Source organism: Nematolebias whitei, chromosome 9 (genome assembly GCF_014905685.2).
Source record: "Nematolebias whitei isolate Nwh7 chromosome 9, NemWhi1, whole genome shotgun sequence".
Taxonomy (NCBI): domain Eukaryota; kingdom Metazoa; phylum Chordata; class Actinopteri; order Cyprinodontiformes; family Rivulidae; genus Nematolebias; species Nematolebias whitei.
In genome coordinates this window covers 50,201,657-50,225,338 of record NC_056506.1, presented here as the reverse complement: position 1 = coordinate 50,225,338, position 23,682 = coordinate 50,201,657, and the positions used below count along the sequence as shown (strand labels likewise).

Sequence of the window (23,682 nt, the reverse complement as noted above, 5' to 3'; positions counted from 1 at the left end):
GTAGCAACCTGGTTTTTTGTGCGATTTGCTATGTCAGTCAAATTTTGGAATATGAGGTGGTAATTAAAACATTTTTGTTTTGTTTTTTGCAGATTCATCGATTAATCTGAAACAATAATCGTCTGATTAATCGATCGTTGTAATAATCGTTAGTTGCAGCTTTAGTTCAGTGCCCTGAGACGACCTCTGTTGTGATTTGGCTCTATATGAATAAACTGAATTGAATTGAAGTTAATGCGGCCAATATTAAATGTAAATTAAACGACTGAGTGACAGAAAGTTTTGACACCGCTGCGCAACACAAACTTAACGACCCAACTGATGACAGGAAATTAAAATTCTTCTATTGTAGGTATGGTATGGTATAAAGTTTATTCATTTTAAAAAAGTACAAAACAATTCCATAACAATATAAAAAAAGATACAAAAGATTTAAAATGAAAGGCAGCAGAAATAAGAAAAAATCTTATTATATCTGCCCCTTTTTTCAAACAATTATTTCAATCATAATTTTCAAGTAACAGAACAAAATGAATAACTTTGTAATTTTTCTAATTCTAATACAAAACACACACTAAGCCACTTCATGTAGGTGGTGGACTGTAAAGTTTAAGAACAAGAACAGAACACATGTTTTCTGCCTCAGTGTTTTATGGAATTTTATTTTATTTTTTGTAAATGATAAAATTAACAGTAATCAATTGATCTACCAGATTCCTGCTCAGAGGGTTTTTTACGCAGTCTTTATTGAATAAATTGGCTTTTTTTAGTCAATCTAATGCAAGATGATGATGTCAGCAAACAGGCTGACCTGACCAAAACCAAATGAAAGTCTGTGGGTGAAACGCATTCCTTCAAGAAATGATGATGCTTTAATTAACCTCTTTGTCATTTCAGACCTTCAACAAGAACCGGTCCACAAGACGGAGCCGATCCTCACAGACCAGCAGCTCTGCAACCAGGAAAGGTACTCCAGCCTGGACCAGAAGGAACCAGAACCTCCAGAGTTAAAAAATCACAAGGAATCAGAACTAAAAATTTTGCAGATCTATAGTGCATGGCAGGAACCAGAACATCTACAAATCAAAGAAGAGTGGAAAGACCCAAAGCCTTCACATTTCAAATACCAAGATGAGCCAGAACCATCACAGTTTGAAGAAGATCAGGAACTCTACACCAGTCTGGAGGAAGATCAGCTCCACCTGGAGCAGGGGACTGATCTGTTTATGGTGAGAGAACCAGACACAGAGCAGCTCATTGCTCTGAGTTCTGCTGGACCTCAAGACCAGGATTCAGGGTCAAAGAAAAATGCAGATGATACCAGTTTTGATAAACCTGAATCATCTGGAGGCTTCCTTATCAGAACAGGCAGAAAAACGTCAGTAAATTGTGAGATTTGTGGAAAAGCGTTTAAAAAAAGGATTCAACTTTTGGCACATTGCAAGATCCACAGAAATCAGAGGCAACATGTTGGCAACGCTTCTGGGGAAACTTCTTATGATGCGTCACAACACATCACGGGTACGAGCATCGCTGCGAGTGAGACCCTAACCTCCAACAAACGACGCCCACTTTGTCCCATCTGTGGCAAAAAGATTTGCCGTCCTCATCGGTTGGGCATGCACATAAGAAGCCATGAAAATAAGTATTTTTGTCAAACCTGCGGTGAAGGTTTTAACACGAAAAAACCCCTCAAACATCACATGAAAGGTCACATGGCCGAAAGAAGGAAAAATGACAAACGGCAGCATTTATGTCTCACCTGCGGCAAGGTGTTCACTGCCCGCTCCACTTTAGTCATCCACATGAGGATCCACACGGGCGAGAGGCCGTATTCATGCCAAACCTGCGGGAAAACGTTTGTCTATGCTCAGATCTTCAAGAACCACATGAGAAGTCACACAGGTGAGAATCTGTTCCCCTGTAGCGTGTGTGGGAAAGGGTTTAATTACCAAGGGCACCTAAAAACCCACATGAGGATCCACACGGGCGAGAGGCCGTTTTCATGCCAAACCTGTGGAAAAACATTTGCTTCTAGTTATGCCCTCAAGTACCATGTGAGAGGTCACACGGATGAGAATTCATTCCCCTGTAGCGTGTGTGGGAAAGGGTTTAATTACAAACAGAACCTAAAAATCCACATGAGGATACACACGGGCGAGAAACCGTACTTGTGTACAACCTGCGGGAAAAAGTTTAAGTTCAGTTGGAACCTCACAAGTCACATAAAGGTCCACACGGGTGAGAAGCCATACTTGTGTACAACCTGCGGGAAAAAATTTACTTTCCGTTGGAACCTCACGAGTCACATGAGGAGCCACACCAGTGAAAAGAAAACTAAAAATGGAAAAACTGCCAAATGTCTGTATTGTCCCACCTGTGGCAAAATGTACACCAATAACAGTAATTTAGTTATCCACATGAGAAGTCACACGGGTGAGAAGCCTTTCTCCTGCAACGTGTGTGGAAAAAGGTTTATTAGCAAAGGGACCCTAAAAACCCACTTGAGGATCCACACAGGCGAGAAGCCGTACTCGTGTACAATCTGCGGGGAAAGATTTACTTACCATTGTAATCTCACAAGTCACGCAAAGATCCACACAAGTGAAAAGCCTTACTCCTGCTAGAGCTGTGAAAGCAAGTTTCTGTGCAAAGTCCAATTCCAAGCTCACATGAAGGCTCATGAAAACGTGAGCAGCTGATTGTTTAACGTGGAGAAAAGTTGCACCAACTATTGTGCAAATTGTGCAGGAGCAATAGAGGTGTTGTGAAACATTTATTGCAGGTCGGACTGGAGATTAAATAAAACTACTTCTTTATTCTTTGTAAATCAAACGGAACTCTCAGAAACTGTGAAAACTGAATGTTTAAGGAGCTAAACGAGCTTTAATTCAATTCAATTCAAAAATACTTTATTAATCCCAGAGGGAAATTATTTGTTGTAACTCGTTATCCTCATTTCATTAAGAGATGTTATAGATGCTGATGCTGTAGACAGGAAGGATCTCTTGTAAAGGTCCATCCCACAGTGGATCCTAAGAAACTGGCTGCAGATGCCGTCCGATCCGTCCACCCAGACTCGGCTGACCTCTCAGTTCCCCCGGGCTGTAGGACCGCCTGAATGCTGGACAGAACTCCTCCCAGAGCGATGGCCACTCCTCCCAGCAGTCTGCCGAGCTCCTCGTCGCTGCGGACAGACAACTGTAGGTGCCGAGGGACGATCCTGTCCTTCTGCTGCCATGAGCCATGTTTCCTGTTAGTTCCAGGATCTCAGTGGTCAGGCACTCGAGCACAGCTGGCAGGTAGATGAGAATGCTTCCACATAACATCCTTTTCAACTCATTTGAGAGTTGGGGCTGTAGTTGAGATATTATTTGAGCTTTTGAGATGTTAATCAGCTGTTGGTTGTAGAAAACTGCCTTGTTGCTATGGCTACGCATCATAACAAATGTCCAAAACTAAAAAAGTTTCAGTAAAAATCCTTCCAGCTGCACAGCATCTGATACCAGAGGAAACAATCATCCAGAAAATGTGATTTACATCCAGAAAAAGAGGAATTAAAGTTTCCAAAAGCAAAATCTCAGAATGAAACAGAGCTGCTCCAACATGCAGACACCTGGAGCGGCGCCTGTGTGTATCAATGTGTGTATTTAACTTGAGTTTTTATTTTTTGCAAATTAGTTGTGTAGCATGAAGCTGCACTGCTCTAACTACGACCCCTGACCCTTATTCATCTTCCAGACTCACCATGAATCATGTTTTTTAAAGTTACATCTGACTTCAATAATGTCTGATATCCTGATGCATGCTCAATAATCCAGGTAGAAAAATCCAAAAAAGTTCAATCTGGTCCTCTGGACATTCAAAAAAACAAAAAACAATATATGTATATCTTTTTTTGCTTTGTTTTGTTTTTTGTTTTTTTGAATGTCCAGAGGACCAGATTGAACTTTTTTGAATAATGTCTGATGTTTTTCCACACATTTTTTGTCCTTGGACACGGAGTCAACCACAGTCTGCTGATCTTATTTCTTCCTGTTTCTAAGAAAGAAAAACGAACCATTAATGAAGTTTGTTTTATTTGATTAACAAGTGTGAACATGAATAATTTTGATTGTTGTTTTCAATCATTATAATGAAATCATGTCAGATATTACAATGTGAACAACACATTTCTGTTTTTCAGAAAGTGATTGTTCTTCAGAGACACCTGTGAAAAAGTTCTTTGAGCTGGAAGCTGTTTTCTTCAGCGGGGAGACACAATGTCCCGTGTCAGTCAAAACAATCTCAGAGCTGATGTTTTGCACAAAGTCTCTTTGTGTAAAAACAGTTCGCCTTGGACCCCCGAACTGAGCAGTTTGTCTCCGGTCCCGAACCGGAAGACGGTTCGTCTGTGGACCTGATCCTGGTCGTAGTGCCAAGGTCCGCTCGTTCAACTCCTGAGCAGATAAACATGTCACTCTTATTACAATTGTTAGAAGTTTAGATAACTGCAGAAGATGAAACATGTCCTCACTGCAAGACTCACGCTCTCAGCTGAAGGTTGTGATGGACGGTGCACCTTCTCATCAGCTGTTGTTCTCACAGACCCTGAAGCTGTCACAGTGACGGTCAGATACCTCAGGCAGTTCCTGGTGAGTCCTCCTCATGGTGTCTCTGGTCTGATCCACCAGAGACCCCCAGAAAGACGAGTGGTGCCATCAACACTGACCCGGTAAGGAGCAGAACCTGGTGACATGATGCAACTCTTGGTCTGGTTCTGCTATTTGAAGCCGATGCAACTTGGTAAATCATTTCCTGCTTGCAGTGACGATAAATGACTTTATGTGATCAGATTAAATAAATTCTTTCAACCAAAATCCAAAGTAAACTATTTATTAAAATAGTCAAACTTTGTCTAAATTCATGCGCGTCTAAAACTGAAATAATTCCTGCTCAAAGAGTCAATTTAGCCTCAGATAAGAGAATTAAGCCTTGATTGATTCATTATTATGGTTTGTTTATTATTGTTGTTGATTTTTAGTTTGATTGTTTTTGTAATAAAACTTCAAACTTTGTTCTCTTCATTCAGATGAATGTTCATGAGTTCTGGTGTAGAACTCCCTGTAATTAACAGATTCTACTGCAGGGACTGATTCTGATCATTAAAGGGTGAAAATATGAATGAAGTTGTTGTTGGTCAGTAAACTGATCAGCTGGTGCCACACTTTAACAGCTAAATAAAATAAATGTCGTGAAGGGGAGTGGAGGAAGTGTCACCCTTCCAACATTTTTCAGTCAGGTCATCTGGACAGTTTCTTTTTTTTGTGCTGAAACGTTTCGCCTTTGATCCAGAAGGCTTCTTCAGTCAAGGAAACGCACAACAAAATTGATTCTTCCTCCAACAGCTTACTCCAAAGTGGAACAAACCAGTTCTGCTTGTTATAAGATGGTCTCTTTGGTACGCCCCTCCTCCATTGCCGGCCCTCTTCCTTGTTGACAGCCTTGTCTAACTGGTTGAAAACAACAAAGTCCATGCTCAATAATCCAGGTATAAAATCCAACATTTTTCAGTCAAGTCATCTGGACAGCTTCTTTTTTTGTGCTGAAACGGACTTTGTTGTTTTCAACCAGTTAGACAAGACTGTCAACAAGGAAGAGGGCCGGCAGTGGAGGAGGGGCGTACCAAAGAGACCATCTTATCACAAGCAGAACTGGTTTGTTCCACTTTGGAGTAAGCTGTTGGGGGAAGAATCAGTTTTGTTGTTTCCTTGACTGATGAAGCCTTCCGGATCGAAGGCGAAACATTTCAGCACAAAAAAAGAAACTGTCCAGATGACCTGACTAAAAAATGTTGGATTATATACCTGGATTATTGAGCATGGACTCTGTTGTCACCCTTCTCGCTTACACTGGGACTTTTTGAAGCTGCAGGCTAACGTTCGCTCGAGTCGGCCCACATGTTTGTGTGGTCCAGTTCAGCGATGTTCCCACGGTGTCTTCGCCCCCTCGGTGCTCTGACGCCATTGTCAGCGTCGTGGTCAAATGCGAAATACACTCAGATTCTTGTGACAACTACAGATTTATTACAATAATTGTCAGCAACCGGGCAGATTTTAATAAAACTAAATGTCACTCATCCAATAAAAAGCAGCCACTTCGGGACATTTTCATGTCGCGTCTCGTTCAGAACGTTGAACTGGAAGCCAGTTTCAAACCGCAGTCGGTCGTGTTTATTCCATCAGGGGCGCTTGGCCTGTGATTTTATTTTGTTCTTATTTGCATGTTAGAGTTGCTTTTGTATGACTTTGACTTTATTCTCTGAATTTTATGGCTTTTATTTATTTTTTCTTCTTAGTGTGGCTGTAAAGCTCCATCATGCTTTTTAAGTTTCAGTTGCATTAAAAATAAAAAATATTGACACTGGTCAGGTGGTTTAAAGTTCTGGTAATTCTTCATGTGAAAGTGCATCACAGTGTGAAGAAGGAAAATAAACTCACCAACATTAAAAGTGTTTGTTGCTTTTTTATTTAATGAAACTTCTTTTTACAATAAATGTTCCGTTGCTGCCAAACTGGACTCGGTTAGAAAAAATTACACTAATTAGATTTGTGTTAACATTTTAGGACACTACTACCAAAACATTTGGTGTTTATTTTAGTGTGAATTCAGATGTGGTGGCTTTGAACCAGCGGTGTCCAATCCTGGTCCTTAAACGTTCCACCGGTCCAACATTTGAGTTACAAAGTTGAGGTGTTCGGTGAGCTGGGTGAAATGCAGATTGCTCTCTCTCCCCTCACAAAAGAGGTTCGTTAAAGCCTTTTGTTATTCTGATGAGCCCCTCTGGACACATGAATGAAGGTCTTGATTGGAGTGAAACTGACTGACAGCTTTCAAAAAACTATAATGGAGCTTTAGGCCTCCAATCCAAACCTTCATGTGTCCAGAGTGGGCCATCAGAATAACAAAGACTCTAACAAACCTTTATTGTGAGGAGAGAGCGAGCAATCTGCATGTGAATCCAGCCCACAGAACACCTCGACTTTAACTATACGCTGTTTTTATTTAATGAGAAGCAAAACATCTTCAGCTACAGAAGTCCAGCTTGTCGTACGTGTGCTTCTCTGCAGTGAGTTGAAGCTACAGCAGCAGTGTGTATAGATAGAAACCATGGTGCTGCTCGAAAATGATTTGGTATGTATATAACATTTTACACTTGAACACTTTAAAAATCGGTTATAATTAGTAGGAATTATCACAACCTTAAAGGTTGTTTACGTCTTCCGTTTATAGTGTTGACGCCAGATATGATACCAATAATAGCTAGCATGCTAGGACCGCCCAAATGCTGGACAGAACTCCTCCCAGAGCGATGGCCACTCCTCCCAGCAGTCTGCCGAGCTCCTCGTCGCTGCGGACAGCCAGCAGTAGGTGCTGAGGGACGATCCTGTCCTTCTGCTGTCATGAGCCGTGTTTCCTGCTAGTTCCAGGATCTCAGTGGTCAGGCACTCGAGCACAGCTGGCAGGTAGATGAGAATGCGTCCACAGAGCATCCTTTCAACTCATTTGAGATTTGGGGCTGTAGTTGAGATATTATTTGAGCTTTTGAGATGTTAATCAGCTGCTGGTTGTAGAAAACTGCCTTGTTGCCATGGTTACGCATCATAACAAATGTCCAAAACTAAAAAGTTTCAGTAAAAATCCTTCCAGCTGCACAGCATCTGATACCAGAGGAAACAATCATCCAAAAAATGTGATTTACATCCAGAAAAAGAGGAATTAAATTTTCCAAAAGCAAAATCTCAGAATGAAAGTAACAGAGCTGCTCCAACATGCAGACACCTGGAGCGGCGCAATTCTAGAACAAATTCTAGAACATCTGGACAGTTTCTTTTTTTTGCTGAAACGTTTCACCTTCCATCCAGAAGGCTTCATCAGTCAAGGAAACTCACAACACAAAACTGATTCTTCCCCCAAACAGCTTACTCCAAAGTGGAACAAACCAGTTATGTTTGTGCCAAGATGGTGTCTTTGGAAGGTGAAAGGTTTCAGCAAAAAAATAAACTGTCCAGATGACCTGACTGAAAAATGTTGGATTGTATACCTGGATTATTGAGCATGGACTTTGTTGGTTTTTGTCCACACAATCACTCAGGTTTACCCCTCAGAAGGAGAAGGCCTTCCTGTTTGTTTATTATGACTGTTTATGTTGAGACTTATTTTAAAGTGGCGCAGTTTAAAGACTGGCCGCTGGGTGGCGCCAACGCGCCGCCACGAAGCTCCAAAGAACCAGTAGAAGAAAAGAGCTGGTTATTTGTCTGCTGGAAGACGGACGCTTTCTCATCTCAGCTGAATATTTTAGAGTTTCTGTGTAAGAATGTCTTCGGTTGTTCTTCTGAGAGAGTTCATCGGTGAAAGACTGAGCGCTGCTGCCTCAGAAATCTTCTCCGAGTTTGAGAAGACGATCCTGCGGTACGAAGAAGAGCTCGACCGTCAGCGCAGACTGCTGGATGTCAGCTGGAAACCTGAGCTGAAGCTGCACAGAGTCGGTACGTAGCTCTGAACCTGCTCACACAACCACCAGGAGCTCCGTGAGGCTCCGTTTGGGAACAAACTGAAGTAGAACACGGTGTTTGACATCAACCGGCTGCCAGGTTGAGTGTTGTGGTGGATGGAGGTGGCCGCGCGTCTGCCTGATCAAAATACCGCACATTCAAGACAATCTGTGTTTCTAAAGTATTCCTGTTGTTAAAAATGTATAAGCACGTTAATGCTATTAAGTGAGTTTTTTTTTTTTTACAAAGTTCTCGGCCTAAAGCAAAACTGATGTGTAAATGATCTGAACTAACAGGTGATCTTTCTGTTTGTCATTCTGACTAAATCAACGACTTTATGTTTTAATGTGTTGCCGGTGAAGATCCTCAGAAAAGAGGAGGACCAGCAGGTCCAGATGTTGGACAGATGGCCTGAGAGGAGGTGAAGGGAAACATTTACGTCCAATCACATAAAGAGGAGGAGGTCTCCGAGTTCAACTTTAACTTACAATGCAGCATTAGACCTGATCCCAGGTCAGCTCCAGTCCAGTTCACACCTTCGTGCAGGTGACCCAAACAGAACCAGAGCCTAACGAGCCTCCACGGTGAGGGCGAGTAGTTCCAGTCTAACCTGCAGCAGATCTAAGAGCACATGCAGTTCTCTAAAGCTGTGAGCTGCAGACGTTGAGACGTGATGAAGACGAACGTCTTCAGCTCAGAACACAAGTCCAGGTGTTGATCTTGTTTAACCTTTTTTAATTGTTTTAATATGGGGGCCTTAACACTGGTCAAACTAAAAATAACTTCTTTAAACAGTTCGATGTGCTTCCAGTGTTTCCCCTTCCATTATACAAGCAGGGCGCCCCACTCTGTCAACAGAACCGAGCGCCTTGCCCCCCCCCATCGACAACTGCCAGAACAGTCTGAATTACATGTTCTCCACTGACGTTTAACCGGTTTTTCAGATATTTTTCATGAAATCCCTCTGACTGCAAAGATTTCATGATGCTCAACCTCGACCATGTTGTCAGAGGAAAAGGTGGGGGTGGGTGTGGGGGGGCAGCTTGCTGATCAATCAGCTGACGAGCCCACTGGGTCGGTTGACTGGTCGCGTCAGGTCACTTGTAACAAGACTTGCAACAGATCGCTAAATGTTCACTCACAGCTGAGTAACTTTTTATGTCAACGTGATTAAATACCGGAAAGAGACTTTTGGATAATGATTCATAAAACTGGGCTAAATGTTGCAGTTGATAAAATAATCAAGAAGGAAGCTGGACATTTTTAAATGAATATAACGTGGTGTCATCTACATACAAGTTGATCAACTTTATCAAACCTGCTATGAATCTGTTGTAGTGACTGACAGCTGGACGATTATCAGAACTTTCCAAACACAAGAAAAGAACAAACATAGACCCAACAAATCTAATAAATCAAATCCTTTTTAATAAAAATAATAATTATTAATAATAAAATAATCTTAGTGTTTCTGAGGCTTTAATGTTTCGGATCTACAACAATTTAAAACTTTCTCCACCAAAATTAGTAAATTTGTCCTTTCTCCAAAATATTGTTCACATTGAGAGTTAAATTCACATTTTTGTTCCCACGAGTCCTTCATCAGGAGAGTTTTGGTCCACAGATGAAAGTGTTTGGATACCCCTGACCTAAACTCTCATCTGTTCTCAGCGTAAGATGATCTTCGTCTGAGACTCTGGACTTGCTGAGACTTCCTGGAGCATTGAGGCGTGTTACTCCAGGAGTTGGGATTAAAATGGTATTGAGTGGGAGGACTGGTTTGTTGTTGTTGAAAATATTTAGCTGAACTAAAGTTACAAGAAGTGGTGGCCTCGGTCTTTGTTGTGTCACAGATGTTCTGGTCACCTGCAGGAAGGTGTGGTGTTAGATCAGGATCACATTTAAGGCTCCACTGTACATTTTGTAAAGCTGAAACTGGAGACCCTCCCCGGTGTTTGAAGGGAACTGTTTTCAACTTCAGCTGCAGTGTGTGAATGTAGAGATAATAACTAATCCCAGATTATTAAATGTAGAGACACATATTTCAGTTTCATTCGTGGACAAACAACATACTTGGCTCTGCCTGTGAGCAGATTTGTTGTTTGTTTTCAGTGTCATCATCACATCCTTCACCCAACCTCTGCTGCTTTGGCTAGAAGTGTCCAAAGATGTTAATGCACACAATTCCTGCAATGTTTGTGTGTTTCTCATGGATAAAAATCATGATTTCAAAGTCAGTCACTGCTGGGAACGAGTTCATATGGATCAATTCCAAGTACAGCACTTTTTCTCAACATCCCTTGTTGGAATTTACGAACAAATTGACAAATCCAACTCTTCTTGCTGTGCACCTGTAACACTGGACATGTGTCCTACCAAGATGGCAGACTTCTTGTTTAACTATTTTCAGGTTTGGTCTAATGGGGACTATGTTCTTCTAACAACCCAGTTGATCTCAAACACTGGAAGTCGACACAAACACACAAGTTTTGGAGGTTAGCTAAGCTAACTAAAGTACACTGAACAAAAACATAAAGGCAACACTTTTGTTTTTGCTGTTATTTTTTTTCATGAGCCGAACGTGAAGATCTAAAACTTTTTCTGTGAACACAAAAAGCCTTTTCCTCTCAAATGTTGCCTGAGAAAATCTAAATGATTCAGGGAAGGTTTGGGTCAGTGTGCTGCGGTCACATGAGAACTAAATCCAGCTCCTCGCCTCGACCTACTGAGTATGACCTTAGGGACACTGCCGCCACAGACGAGCTCGGAGATGGAAACATCATGCTTTGGAACTGTTGGTTGTAGAGTTTCTGTAAAGAGGATTGGGCCAGAATCCTTCCTGAGACATTTGCAAACTTTAAGACTATGTTCAAGAAAAGTTTTAATGTTTAACAGTCCCAAGGCCTGGTTTACACAGCTGTTGTTCAGTGCACGTTGTTTTTCTGCTGCAGTTCAGACGTCGTGTTCACAACAGAGGTCATTTTCTCTGAAACCAAAGCTTTTTGAATCCAGGTCTCGGATTGGAATTTTTTGGAAGTACTCAGCTGGTCTGAAATCTTGCATGTGCGCTACGGACAGCTGCAGTTTCTGCTCGAGTAATGAACATTGTTAACTATGGAGAGGTGCAGAGTGCTGTTTGTGCTGTTCACCATGTTTCACCATGACTCAACCTCATCTTTGGTCCAAACAAAGTTTTGTGTATTCACTTTTTGGATACAACTGTTTTCATATTCAGTATCTGCAAACACGAGCATGTTGTTTAAATAGAAAAACCACAGCGACAGCCAGTGACGTGGCATGGAAACTACACAAGATTCAACGAACACACCTTTACCGCATGAATCTGCAACTTTTCCACTATCAACATGGGAAAATGCTGCCGTTTCTAGAGATGGTTCATGTGTAAACAGGGCCCAAAACATGTTGTCGCAACAAAGTTAAATCCAGAAACAAAAAACAAAGTTACTCTGGTGAGCTCATGCCCCTCAACAACAGAGCTTGGATTTGTCAGAATTTGGTTCTGATATCAGCACAGTGTTTTTATATCTACTGTTCATCATTTGAACATTTCTACTGAACATTTAACCTCATTCTTTTGTCATTTTGTCCATGCAGACCCCCAAGAAGAAGAAGAAGCAGAACTACAATCTTTACAGATAAAAGAAGAAGAGGAAGAGGAGGAGGAGGAGGAAGCAGAACCACTTCAGATCAAAGATGAAGATGAAAACTTCTGCACAGATCAGGAGAAAGAGGAGCTCCACTTGAAGCAGGAAGCCGATCGGTTTCTGGTGACTGTTCTGTATGGAGAAAGTGACCAGAGTGAAGCAGAACCAGACTGCGAGCAGACCATCTCTCAAGGTTCTGCTGGATCTGATAACCAGGATCTGGATTCAGGATCAAACAAAAACACACAGCTACCGTTGAAGGGCTTGGATCACGATGACAGTCATCACAGTAACGACGCAGACAAACCTGAAACATCTGAGAAGTTGTTTCCCTGCTCCATCTGTGTGGAAACTTTCCCTGAGAACTCACTTCTGATCAGTCACCTCAGCACCCACACCGTTAGGAGCCCAAACTCAAACAAACTGCAGCATTTCTGTCCCATCTGTGATAAAAGGTACTCTGCTCGAAATAATTTAGTCATCCACATGAGAAGCCACACAGGTGAGAAGCCCTTTTCCTGCAAAATTTGTGGGAAAAAATACACAACGCGCTTTAACTTGGTCGTCCACATGAGAAGCCACACTGGTGAAAAGCCTTTTTCCTGCAAAGTGTGTGGAAAAACATTTGTTAGCAGTAAGACTTGTAAAACCCACCAGAAAATCCACAGTGGTGAGAAACCATACACTTGTCAAACTTGTGGGAAAAATTTTACTCGTAACGCAAACCTCAAATCTCACATGAAGACTCACTCACGAGAAAAGCATAACCCTGGCCTGTTTCAACATTGTTGCTCCACATGTGGCAAGAAGTTCAGTAAACTGAGTCAATTAGTCATTCACATGAGGAAGCATACCGGCGAGAAGCCTTTTTATTGTAAAGTGTGTGGAAAAAGATTTACTAGTAACAATAGCTGTAAAATCCACACAAGAAGCCACACTGGTGAAAAACCATATTCTTGTAAACTTTGTGGGGGAAAGTTCACTTGTAGTGACAGACTCAGATATCACATGAAAATTCACACGGGTGAGAATCTGAACATTGACAAACGGCGGCACTGTTGTTCCACTTGTGGCAAAAAGTTTCTCAAACCGAGCTATCTAATCATCCACATGAGAAGCCACACTGGTGAGAAGCCTTACTCTTGCAAGGTATGTGGGAAAAAGTTTACAAGCAAAGGGTACTGTAGGATCCACATGAGAACCCACACAGGTGAGCAGCCATATTCTTGCAAAATCTGTGGGAAAACGTTCTCACATAAAGCAGTCTTCAGCGGTCACATGAGCATCCACGGAGTTGAAAACCAGAACTCCAGGGGAACACAGCACATGTGCTTCATCTGCAGCAAAACGTTCATTTACCGTTATCATCTTGCCGTCCACATGAGGAGCCACACCGGTGAGAAGCCCTATTCTTGCAAATTTTGTGGTAAGAAGTTTACTAACAACGGGAACTGTAAAAGCCACACGAGAATCCACACAGGCGAGAAGCCACATTCCTGTCAAATCTGTGGGAAAACTTTCACATTTTGTGCGCAGCTAAAACATCACATGAAGGGCCACACTGCTTGATGTTATATGATCTACAATGTGTAGAGAAAATTTGCAGGAGAGCTTGTAAACAGAGGAAAAATAATCAAAGTGTTAAGACTTATAAGACTTACATTTGCATAAGAACCACAGCTGAACTGATTTTACACCTGGGTTGTTGAACTTTTTGGCAGCCAAACACAGACTCATTGTTTAGAAAGGAAAATTATCCTTTTCTGATGACTTATCTCTATACATTTATACAGATGTATAAATGTTAAAGCGTGTCAGTAATAATAATTTTTATTGTTTGCATTTATCAGCAGTTGTTACTTGTTTTTAATGCTGGAAAAATGTCACGGGTTATTTAAATTAATAGATTAAAATGGTTAAATGTGTTTAAAAAGTACCGGTACTCTTCCACATTGAAACATTGGGTTTTAGTGATGTAAATGAGATCAAATCATAAAGTATTTTAAAACATTTTTAACCATTTTTTTATTTTTTTGTTTTACCATTTTTACTTACACTCATGATTGAACAACAAAACAATTTGTTTTTAAAAGAAATGTGCGAAGATGGTTGCTAACACCTCGCTGAAGCACTTTTGATTTTATTTGCATTTTCATTTAGGAGTCTGTCAGTGAGCAAAACTTTGATTTGATCAGTTTTGTTCTTCTTTGCCAAAACTGATCCAAATGTGTCCGACTGTGCGGAGATCTTAAGTGCACCGCCTTCTACAGGTGACCCGACTGATTTGTCATCAGATTTAGATCTAGACTTTGATTAGGATCTAAAAAAGTTAAGTCTGGTCCTCTGGACGTTCAAAAAACAAAACAAAAAGTAGAATCAACAAAAAAGGTTGAATCATGTCATCTGGACTTCGTTTTTTTGTTAAAAAGAAACGTTTCGCCCCTCATCCAAGAGGCTTCGTCAGTCTGAGGCCTAGCCATCTGGTATTACCCAGAAGCCACCCTGACTCTTGTGTTTCAAGCCTGCCTCAGATACCCCTGAAGTCTGGCCTTTTCACTAATGGTTTCAAAAACACAAAGTTTGTTTTCTCAGTCATCCAGGTATATAACAACAAAAAAGGTTGAATCATGTCATCTGGACTAGGCCTCAGACTGACGAAGCCTCTTGGATGAGGGGCGAAACGTTTCTTTTTAACATAAAAAACGAAGTCCAGATGACATGATTCAACCTTTTTTGTTGTTATATACCTGGATGACTGAGAAAACAAACTTTGTGTTTTTGAAAAAGTAGAAACGTTTCTTCTTTCATCCGAAAGACTTCTTCAGTCTGAGGAGCTGTGTTCAGCTTAGTCTTATAACTTTTGTAAAACTGGAACCCAACCAGAACTTCCTGCAGGTCCTTCAGAGTTCTTCTTCTTGGCTGTTTCCTTGATCCTCTTCCGTCTCGTCTTTTCATCAGTTGTTCAGGTTCTTATTTCATTCTCATAGTTTTTCCACATCCTGGGTCTTGTTCTGGGCACTCGTTAGCTTCTTGTGACCGACTCCTTTTAATAGTCGGATCCTTCGGATGTTCTGTGAGCTCTTTGTGAAACATGACACGGGGGTGAAACTGAAAAAAGAGGAGAGTGCAGGACGCCTGACTTCATTCAGTTTTATCAGAGCTGCTTTAATCGATGTTGCCAAAAAGACAAAAGGCTGAATTTAAATCAAAATGTGCTTTTTATCATTATTAGCAAACGACTTGTTGCACTTTTGTTTTATATTCCTCCCTGCCAGATTTCTTCCAGTTCAATCATCCAGGATACATCAAGAAAGGTGGAGGTTAAAAATAATTCACATCAAACCTGGTGTTTTTACCTCGGGGTGTCGTTAAACTCCAGCTTGAAGTTGGAGACGAAACAACAGAAAAGTTCTCCAGAGGTTTGGGTCAGTGTAAAAATAAAAGCTGCCTGAAACATTAGTTCATTTCATTCAATAAAATGAGTTCACTTGAAGAGATTTTGTGCATCACTTCTTTCATGGATTAAAATGAGTCATTTTTGTAACTTTTGTGAGTTCCTGTCCCTGAAAATCTTTTGCATGTTTTGATGTGATGAAAGAAGCAATCAGCCGAAGGATTAGTTCAAATATAAATAAAACTAACATTTTTAGTTTTCTGTGTTGCTGTTAAAGTTCTGTAATCAAGTCTCAACCAAATCCAGTGAAACGGTTTCCTTTAGTCTTCTGGTGTGTAAAATGATGAAGTTTTGATTTGTCTGCTCACGACTTCTAGTTGAGCTTCGCTGATGAGCGAAGCTGTTTCTGCAGCTTGTCGCCTGCTTCAGAAACAGTTTTAGTTTTTATTTCAGCACATCACCACCGTGAGTAGTTAGTTTAAGAAATGACACCAGCTGGTTGTTACTATCCGTGTCTCTGCAGCGTGACATTAAAGCAGTTTCATGCCGTCACTCGTTCTTCCTCTCATCTCTGATCTTGAGAAATACGCTGAACGTCAGTTTACTGTAGCTCCATGTCCGTGCACATCAGAAAGGATGATGTTTTTTTATTACGAGTTAGGGCAGATTATTTCTGAACAAGTTCTTACGATGCGACTATTTGGAGGGAGGCGGGGGAGCTTGTGGTGGGCAAGCTAAAGACAAACAGCATGAGGCATGAGAACAGCTGACACGAGCTGAACCCAGTGCTGGGGTCGGACTCCTGGACCTCATGTTTCTCCTTGAACTTTAAAAATGGACTAATGTCTTGTCCCAAGCTTCAAACTTCAGCGTATAAAGGTCTTTATGGGTTTAGAGTTGTGACCAGCTGCTACCTGAGAATCACGGAGCACATGTTGGCCTCTTCTGTTGACCTAGACTCTCCTGAACCCGAACTTTGTCCGATTGAATTTGACTGAGTTCAACACGTTTCCGCCCGAGCTGTGAGTGGAGGTTTAGCTTCAATCACAGCTGAAGGAGACCGTGCTCAGGAAGTCCTCGCAGCCTCTCCCCGGTCGAAAAACTTCTGGCTCCACGCTGAACAGTCGAGAATAAAAACAACGTTCTGATTTGAATTGTCTTTTCATTCGCAGGTCAAAGCTTGAGAAGAATTAATGTATTAAATAAACTGAACTCCGGGTGCTGGTGGACAATATGACCATAAATATTGAAATGTTGGAGCTTTGTCATAATAAACAACAAATGTATTTAAAATCCTTTAATCGTCGTATTAACGTCTAAGTTTTCAGGAGACTGAGCTGAAGATGGAAACAGTTAGTGGAGCTGATGACCTGTCAATGTTTGTGATGTGTTGAGACGTCACTCCCACCTCGTCTCCTGACCTGCTGCCGTCCTTCATGACAAACCGTCTTTGCTCCATCACTCCTGCTCCACCGTCACATTAAGGCAGAATTATCATGATACCACATCACCATCCAGATCTTTTATTTATAACAAACTTCCTCTTGAGGTTCTAAATATGAGTTCATTCAAGTACTAACACACAACAGTGTTTCATTTAAAACCTTTATATTTGCTTTGTTTCCACAAAGAGGTGTGTGTGTGTGATCAGTGCACGAGGGATGTTCAGACCTCTGACGGAGAAATGTTTGGCACAACACCGGAGCTCGAGACTCTGAGGTCCACCGACCTCCAGGATGCTCTGCAGAGGACCCACGTGTTTGTGTTCGACAGGAAAGAAGACGTTTATTCAAACTTTACACTTCATGGGACCGAAGCTTCTCTGAGCCGGGAAAGACCGACTCTTCGGGGGGAGAGCAGAATAATCAGCAGCTGCATAATGGAGGACATAAAACTGGGCTCCTGTAGAGGAAGATGCTTTTGCTCCATCCTGGAGCTGGATTCACATGCTGATTACCTCGCCCTCTCCACAACGGAGGCTCGTTAGGCTCTTTGTTCACGCGCAGGAAGCCGTGACGGTGCAGCACTGCAGCTTTCTGAAAGTTAGACCTCTTAAAATATGCTGGTGTAGATTCTCAGCCAGGACGTGGTAAATCCAAAAAAAGCTTAGAGACGAAAACTGGACTTCTGTACTCTCATCCGAGGAGCTTCTCACTTCAAAGAACAGGAAGTGGAGTTCTTAAAGTTGAGCTGGATGGCAGATTGTCCTCTCACGCCTCACAATAATTGTTAAAGGTCTTCGTTAGTCCGACCGCTCTGTGAAACTGACTGAAGCTGAAATGTGAGACCTCCTCTGTGGAGATGGAGCTTCAGGCCCGTCAGTTTCACACCACTCACTTCATTCATGTAGAGCAGCGAGTCAGACTAAAGACCCTAACGAACCTCTGAGGAGTGAGAGGACAATCTGCCACCCGGCTCAACTTCCTGTCCTTTGAAGTGAGAAGCTCCTCGTCTTTTTAACCTTTTTTAAAATTTGTTTTCTTTATGTTCGATGCCTTCCTTTACCGTCTCCCGAATATGAACATTTCAGTTGATTCTGGTTTCTGAAAATGCTAAATAGTTTTTTTCACTTTCAAAAGTCTTAGGTAAATATTTTTCATCATTTTGAATGTTTATTTAATTTTCTTGTTCAGAGTTTAGTGCTTGATAAAAATTTAACACTCTATACTGTAAAATTAATATTTTCCCACCTGTCACCTGAAAAGTGCTTTATAACTTTTATTTTTTAATTACTTCTATGTAATAATGTTTAGAGTGAAGCAGCAGAGGTATCAGTCCTGATGTTCACAGCTGGACCAGCTGAGGGTTTCAATTCAAAGTGAATCCAATGAAACGTTCTGATGTGTCGATGCATGAAGCCGCCCTCATAAAGGAGTAACCGTCAGATACTACCACTTGTTTTTATGCACTAAGCAGATGATCTGCAGCTTGAAGGACGATGAGCTCAGTTTTAAATGTTCAGAATCATTTCGTGTCTGCTGATTGTTTCATACACACTGACAGTATTATCATATTGTTTATAGATTTTAAGTTTATTTTCAAATGTGATGTTTGCTTGTTTTATCTTTACTGAAAATACTAAAATGTGCTGTAAAGATCAATCAAACTGATCAAGGACCACAAGTGAACTTGTTCTGACAGCCATCTTGAAAAACGGCCACCATGTTGGATTTTCAAATGAGCAGATTTGAACCTCAAAGAGAACCGTCAGTCCAGTTTAAGAGCTTTTATCACAGTTGGTTTGAACTGAAGTTTTGTTGTTTTAATAAGTTTGATCGTCTTGATCGACCCCAGGCCGAAAGATGGCGCCGCAGCACCGTCCCGTTTTACAGCCGCAATTAAAACACAGAAGAAGACAGGTTTCAGTTTGTCTCCTAAAATATTGTTGTTTTCTTTATTTAGTTGAATAAGTACCCTGTTTTCATTAACTATATTTTCACTACAGCTTCTGAAAGGGTCGATCTGTGATCGACTTTCTTCCGCTGCTGCAGAAATCTTCTCCGAGTTGGAAAAACCGACCCAGCGGTTCGGAGAAGAGCCCGGCCGTCAGCGCAGGCTGCTGGATTTCAGCTGGAAACCCGGAATAAAAAATGTACAGAACCGGTACGTAGCTCCGACACCGCCCGAGCGAACCCAGCTGAAGCTCTGCACGCAGTTCAGCGCATGAAATGATACAGGAAGCCAACAAGGAAGCGTAAAAGTCGCATCGATCAAGTATGCTAAGCTAACAAGGCTAATGGATGCGTGTATTTCCTGGAGCGGCGGTGTTTATGTTCAGGCCCGCTGCTCCGATGACACGAAAAGATAAAGACCGAGGAGGAACTCAAGATTTCAAGTTTTATGAATCAAAACGCGTCTTTTTGTTCAAGGGAGATATGTTCTGGCAGGGTGGATGACATACACTTAATTTTAAACTTTGATTAATGAAGATAACAGAATATAAAAGGTATAATTGTTTTTCTTTATTTCATTGGGAATTTGTTTCATATTCTTTATGTGGCAGAAGAAATAAGAGTGAAGCAGAGAATAAAAGGTGGCATGAATTCATCATGTTGCATTAACAATAAACATCAATTAAAATGTATTTTATAAAAAATAGGGATGCAAATATTATCACATCTGCGTAAACATATGTTCAGTTGGTTATTTACAGGAATAATGATGTGATAAAGTTAGATTTCTTGTTCATTTGTAGTGATTTGATGCATAAAAGGGAGTGAGGGAAGTCTGAGATGTATGTTTCTATACGATGATGAAATTAGTTTTCTGCATTTAACCCATCGCACCTGAGATACACCGAGGTGGAGCAGTGGGGATTAGGTGTCCTGCTCAGAGACACCACGACATGTGGGAATGACTGGGAGTCGAACCAAATCAAGTAAGAAGAGAACACAAGCAAATAAAATAAATGACAGATCCATCCGTCATCTTTACCCACTGCTTCCTTTTCGGGTCGCAGGGTTCACTGGTGCCCATGTCCAGTCATCGCTGTGTGAGAGGCGGGGGACACCCTGGATGGGTCTCCAGTCCATCACAGGGACACCTGGAGACAAACGAGACAAACAACCATTCAGTGTCTCACTCACACCTAGGGACAATTTAGAGTTACCAATCAGCCTAACAACTGAATAAAATAAAAGGTTAAAGGTAAAACAGGTGGAGCTGGTGGGGAACCAGATGTCCAACATGTATATTAAACTACTGGACCCACCGGATGGTCCCAGTACCAGGTTTTTTTCCCTTCAACCTTTGTTTCTACAGGTTAGTCTCATTGAGCCTCGAGGACTCATTTATGAGAGAGACCTAATTTAAACAATGAGTGATGACAACAGTGGACAATCATAAGAAATCAAAAATTGAAAAATAAATGGAAAAAATTATATTAAAAAAAAACAGCTACATTATAAAGCGATATAAAATATTAACAATAGGGACATATACGCTCAACAAACACCAAACAGTCGGCTAAAATATCTAAGATGTACGTTAAACACTAGTGATTCAAAATAGTTTAAAACACCGAAAAACAGCAGCACGAACATGAGTCAGAGCAGATGGGTACGAATGAATACAGCAGCATGAGATCAGCAGCATGAGATCAGCAGCATGGATAATCAGCAGCACATATAAGTCAGATCACCAGTTAAAATGACATCACAGTGATTATTCTGGTTAGAGATTCATGAGTCTAACAGCCTCAGGGTAGAAGCTGTTCCTCAGTCTAGTGGTTCTACACTTAATGATCCTCAACCTCCTTCCTGAGGGGAGTGGGGCAAAAAGTGTGTGTGCTGGGTGGGTGGGGTCCTTCATGATGCAGGTGGCCCTCTTCTTGCATCTGGAGGTGTAGATGTCTGTGATGGTGGGGAGGCTGACTCCAACATCTTCTGTGCAGCCTTCACCACTCTCTGCAAAGCTTTTCTTTCTGTAGCTGTGCAGCCTCCATGCCACACGTTGATGCTGGAGCACAGGATGTTCTCCATTGCACACCTGTAGAAGGAGGTGAGGACTGAGCTTCCAGACCAGCTCGTCTCAGCCGTCTGAGGAAGTAGAGTCTCTGATGAGCTTTCTTCATCAGGCTGGTGGTGTTGTTGCTCCAGCTGAGGTTGATGTTCACCCAAGACTTGTAGCTGGAGACCACTTCCACTGCAGGTCCTCATGGGCGTGTGTGTGTGTGTGTTTGTTCCTTCTGAAGTCCACGACCATCTCCCTCGTCTTCTTCACATTGATGTGAAGGTTGTTCTTCCTGCACCATGTCTCCAGGTGTTCCACCTCCTGCCTGTAGCTGGACTCAATTACTCTAAAAAATAAATTTCAGCTTTCTATGATAAGCAGTTCTCTAAAAAAAAAAAATGTCCTCATATGAGGACAATGAATCTCAGGAGACCAAAGTTCATGCTCATTAATCCAGGTATTAATCCAACATCAGGTCATCTGAATGGTTTTTTAGTTGCTGAGATGTTTCAGGAGGTTTTAAAGGTAAATTTAGTGAAAAAGGATCAGACGGATAATCTGACGTCAGAGTTCACAATTAATCAGATTAGAAATAAGAATTCAGTGGTTTTTGTTTTTCCTGTCAGCTCATGTCACCAGTTCCTGTGTGCCTCATCGATGCTTAAAGACCTGAGATACTCATTTATGGAGCGTTCTGACAACACTTTTATTATCAGCGTGCTTGAAGCATTTCTAAACTTTGGACCCTTTTAGTTTTTGAACGTTTTTTTAGCTCAGCTTGGCGACTGGAACTCAGCGGTCCAGACTGGTGACGTAGAGAAAAACAGTTACAGTAGTCCCTCGCTACTTCACGGTTCGTTTATCACGGACTCGCTCTATCGTGTTTTTTTTTTATAAGATTGGACGTGACACACAATTGGCTGATTGATGGATGAGCTGCAAGATCAGCATGAAACTTTTATTTAAAATAAATTATTTTAAATTATTTAACTGCAGGATAAACTTCCTGCTGCAGCTGATCAGCTGTTCTCCGTGCAGAGCGTGGAAGTCTACTATTACTACTTTGTGATTTTTCACATATCGCGGGGCTTCAGGGTACGGATCCTCCATGATAAACTAAGGACCACTGTTTTCAATAAAAATATTTAGGAAGTTAAAAAAATAAAAATGTTTAGGAAGTAAAAGTTTTCATGTATCGATAACATCAACTGATCGCTGCAGCCCCTTTAATGTTCAACCTCTTTGTTTTGTCTGTTTGTCCTCAGACCTCCAGCAGGAACCGGTCCACGAGGAGGAGCTGGTTTTCACAGACCAGCAGCTCTGCACCCAGGACAGGAACTGTAGTCTGGACCAGGAGGAACCAGAATCTCCAGAGGTCAAAGATGAACAGGAGGAACCAGAACTAAACCTTGTACACATTAAAGAAGAATGGGATGAACCAGAATCAGAATCTCCACAGATCAGTGATGATCAGGAGGACTCAGAACCAGAACTTGTACATGTTAAAGAAGAATGGGAGGAACCAGAACCTCAGCGAGTCAAAGAAGAGAAGGATCAGCTCCAACTGAAGCAGGAGGCCAACACGGTTCTGGTGATGGCTGGAGAAAGTGACCACAGTGAAGCAGAACTAGACCAAACACAGAACCTTGACTCTGATTCGGGATCAAATAAAAAATCAAAGAAGACTGATCACACGGACGGTCACCAGGGTGACGGTTCTGATAAATCTGAACCAGCTGAGAGGTTGATCTATTGCTCGATCTGTGGGGAAACTTTCTCCGACAACTCACTTCTGGTGAGTCACACGAAGGTCCACACAGTCCGGAGCCCTAACTTTGACAAACTGCAATACTGCTGCCCCATCTGTGACAAGAAGTTCACCTCTCGTAATAATTTAGTCATCCACATGAGGAGCCACACCGGTGAGCGACCCTTCTCCTGCGAAGTCTGCGGGAGGCGCTTCAGTAGCAACGGGAACTGCAAAGCTCACATGAGCCTCCACACAGGCGAGAACCAGAACGCCGACAAATGGCGCCACTGCTGCTCCACCTGCGGCAAGACCTTCGTCCACCGCAGTAGTTTCGCCATCCACGAGAGGAGCCACACCGGCGAGAAGCCCTTCTCCTGCGCGTTCTGTGGGAAAACGTTCAGCAGGAACGCCAATTGTAAGATTCACATGAGGCTGCACACGGGGGAGACACCATATTCCTGTTTAACCTGCGGACTAAGTTTCACTTTTAACTCGCAGCTAAAACATCACATGAAGGTCCACACGGGCTGAGCCGTCGTCACGGTGGAGAAAAGTTTCACCGAATGATCCGACAGAAATTTGCACCGAAAGGAAGAGTTCAACTCCCAGAGCGTGGGGCAAAGTTTGAGAAACTGTTAATCCTGGACGTATTTAAAGACTGAAAAACAGGTTTAAAGAGTCAGACTGAGTTGTTTCGTCTTCTTCATGATCGCTGGTGCTCTGAATTAGCTCTTAAACGTCGTGTTGTTGTCTGAATGTTTAGATTACTCTCGCTGCTTTGTGATGTGCCAAAAAACAGCTCATTGACACGCAGAACGTCAAGTGAAAAGTTTTTACTGCTGCAAAGTCTAGGGTCTTGTTTCATGGTTAAAAGGCAGGTGGTGTGCA

At 41.9% G+C, this 23,682-nt stretch overlaps 2 protein-coding genes across 2 annotated transcripts; both read left to right on the top strand.

Annotated features, from left to right (window-relative positions):
* Nucleotides 1-1,747: 1,747 nt before the first annotated feature.
* Nucleotides 1,748-2,827, top strand: LOC119415302 (gastrula zinc finger protein XlCGF8.2DB-like). The gene has a single exon (XM_037682481.1). It carries the CDS (start codon nucleotides 1,806-1,808, stop codon nucleotides 2,625-2,627), a length of 822 nt encoding a protein of 273 aa, XP_037538409.1. The 5' UTR covers nucleotides 1,748-1,805; the 3' UTR covers nucleotides 2,628-2,827.
* A 5,529-nt stretch (nucleotides 2,828-8,356) lies between these two features.
* Nucleotides 8,357-23,325, top strand: LOC119414324 (zinc finger protein 420-like). Its single transcript, XM_037681418.1, has 6 exons — nucleotides 8,357-8,528; nucleotides 12,150-12,322; nucleotides 12,944-13,162; nucleotides 13,265-13,461; nucleotides 13,564-13,766; nucleotides 22,310-23,325. Exons 1-6 carry the CDS (start codon nucleotides 8,357-8,359, stop codon nucleotides 23,323-23,325), a joined length of 1,980 nt encoding a protein of 659 aa, XP_037537346.1.
* Nucleotides 23,326-23,682: the final 357 nt, after the last annotated feature.

What these genes read in the sequence shown, in the direction of transcription:
- LOC119415302 (XM_037682481.1), top strand. Translation starts at nt 1,806, where the DNA reads ATGAGGATCCACACGGGCGAGAGGCCGTATTCATGCCAAACCTGCGGG.
- LOC119414324 (XM_037681418.1), top strand. Translation starts at nt 8,357, where the DNA reads ATGTCTTCGGTTGTTCTTCTGAGAGAGTTCATCGGTGAAAGACTGAGC. An exon ending in AGGAAGCCGATCGGTTTCTG is followed by an intron (nt 12,323 to 12,943) that starts GTGACTGTTCTG and finishes TCTCACATGAAG; the next exon opens with ACTCACTCACGAGAAAAGCA. An exon ending in AAAACGTTCTCACATAAAGC is followed by an intron (nt 13,462 to 13,563) that starts AGTCTTCAGCGG and finishes CATTTACCGTTA; the next exon opens with TCATCTTGCCGTCCACATGA.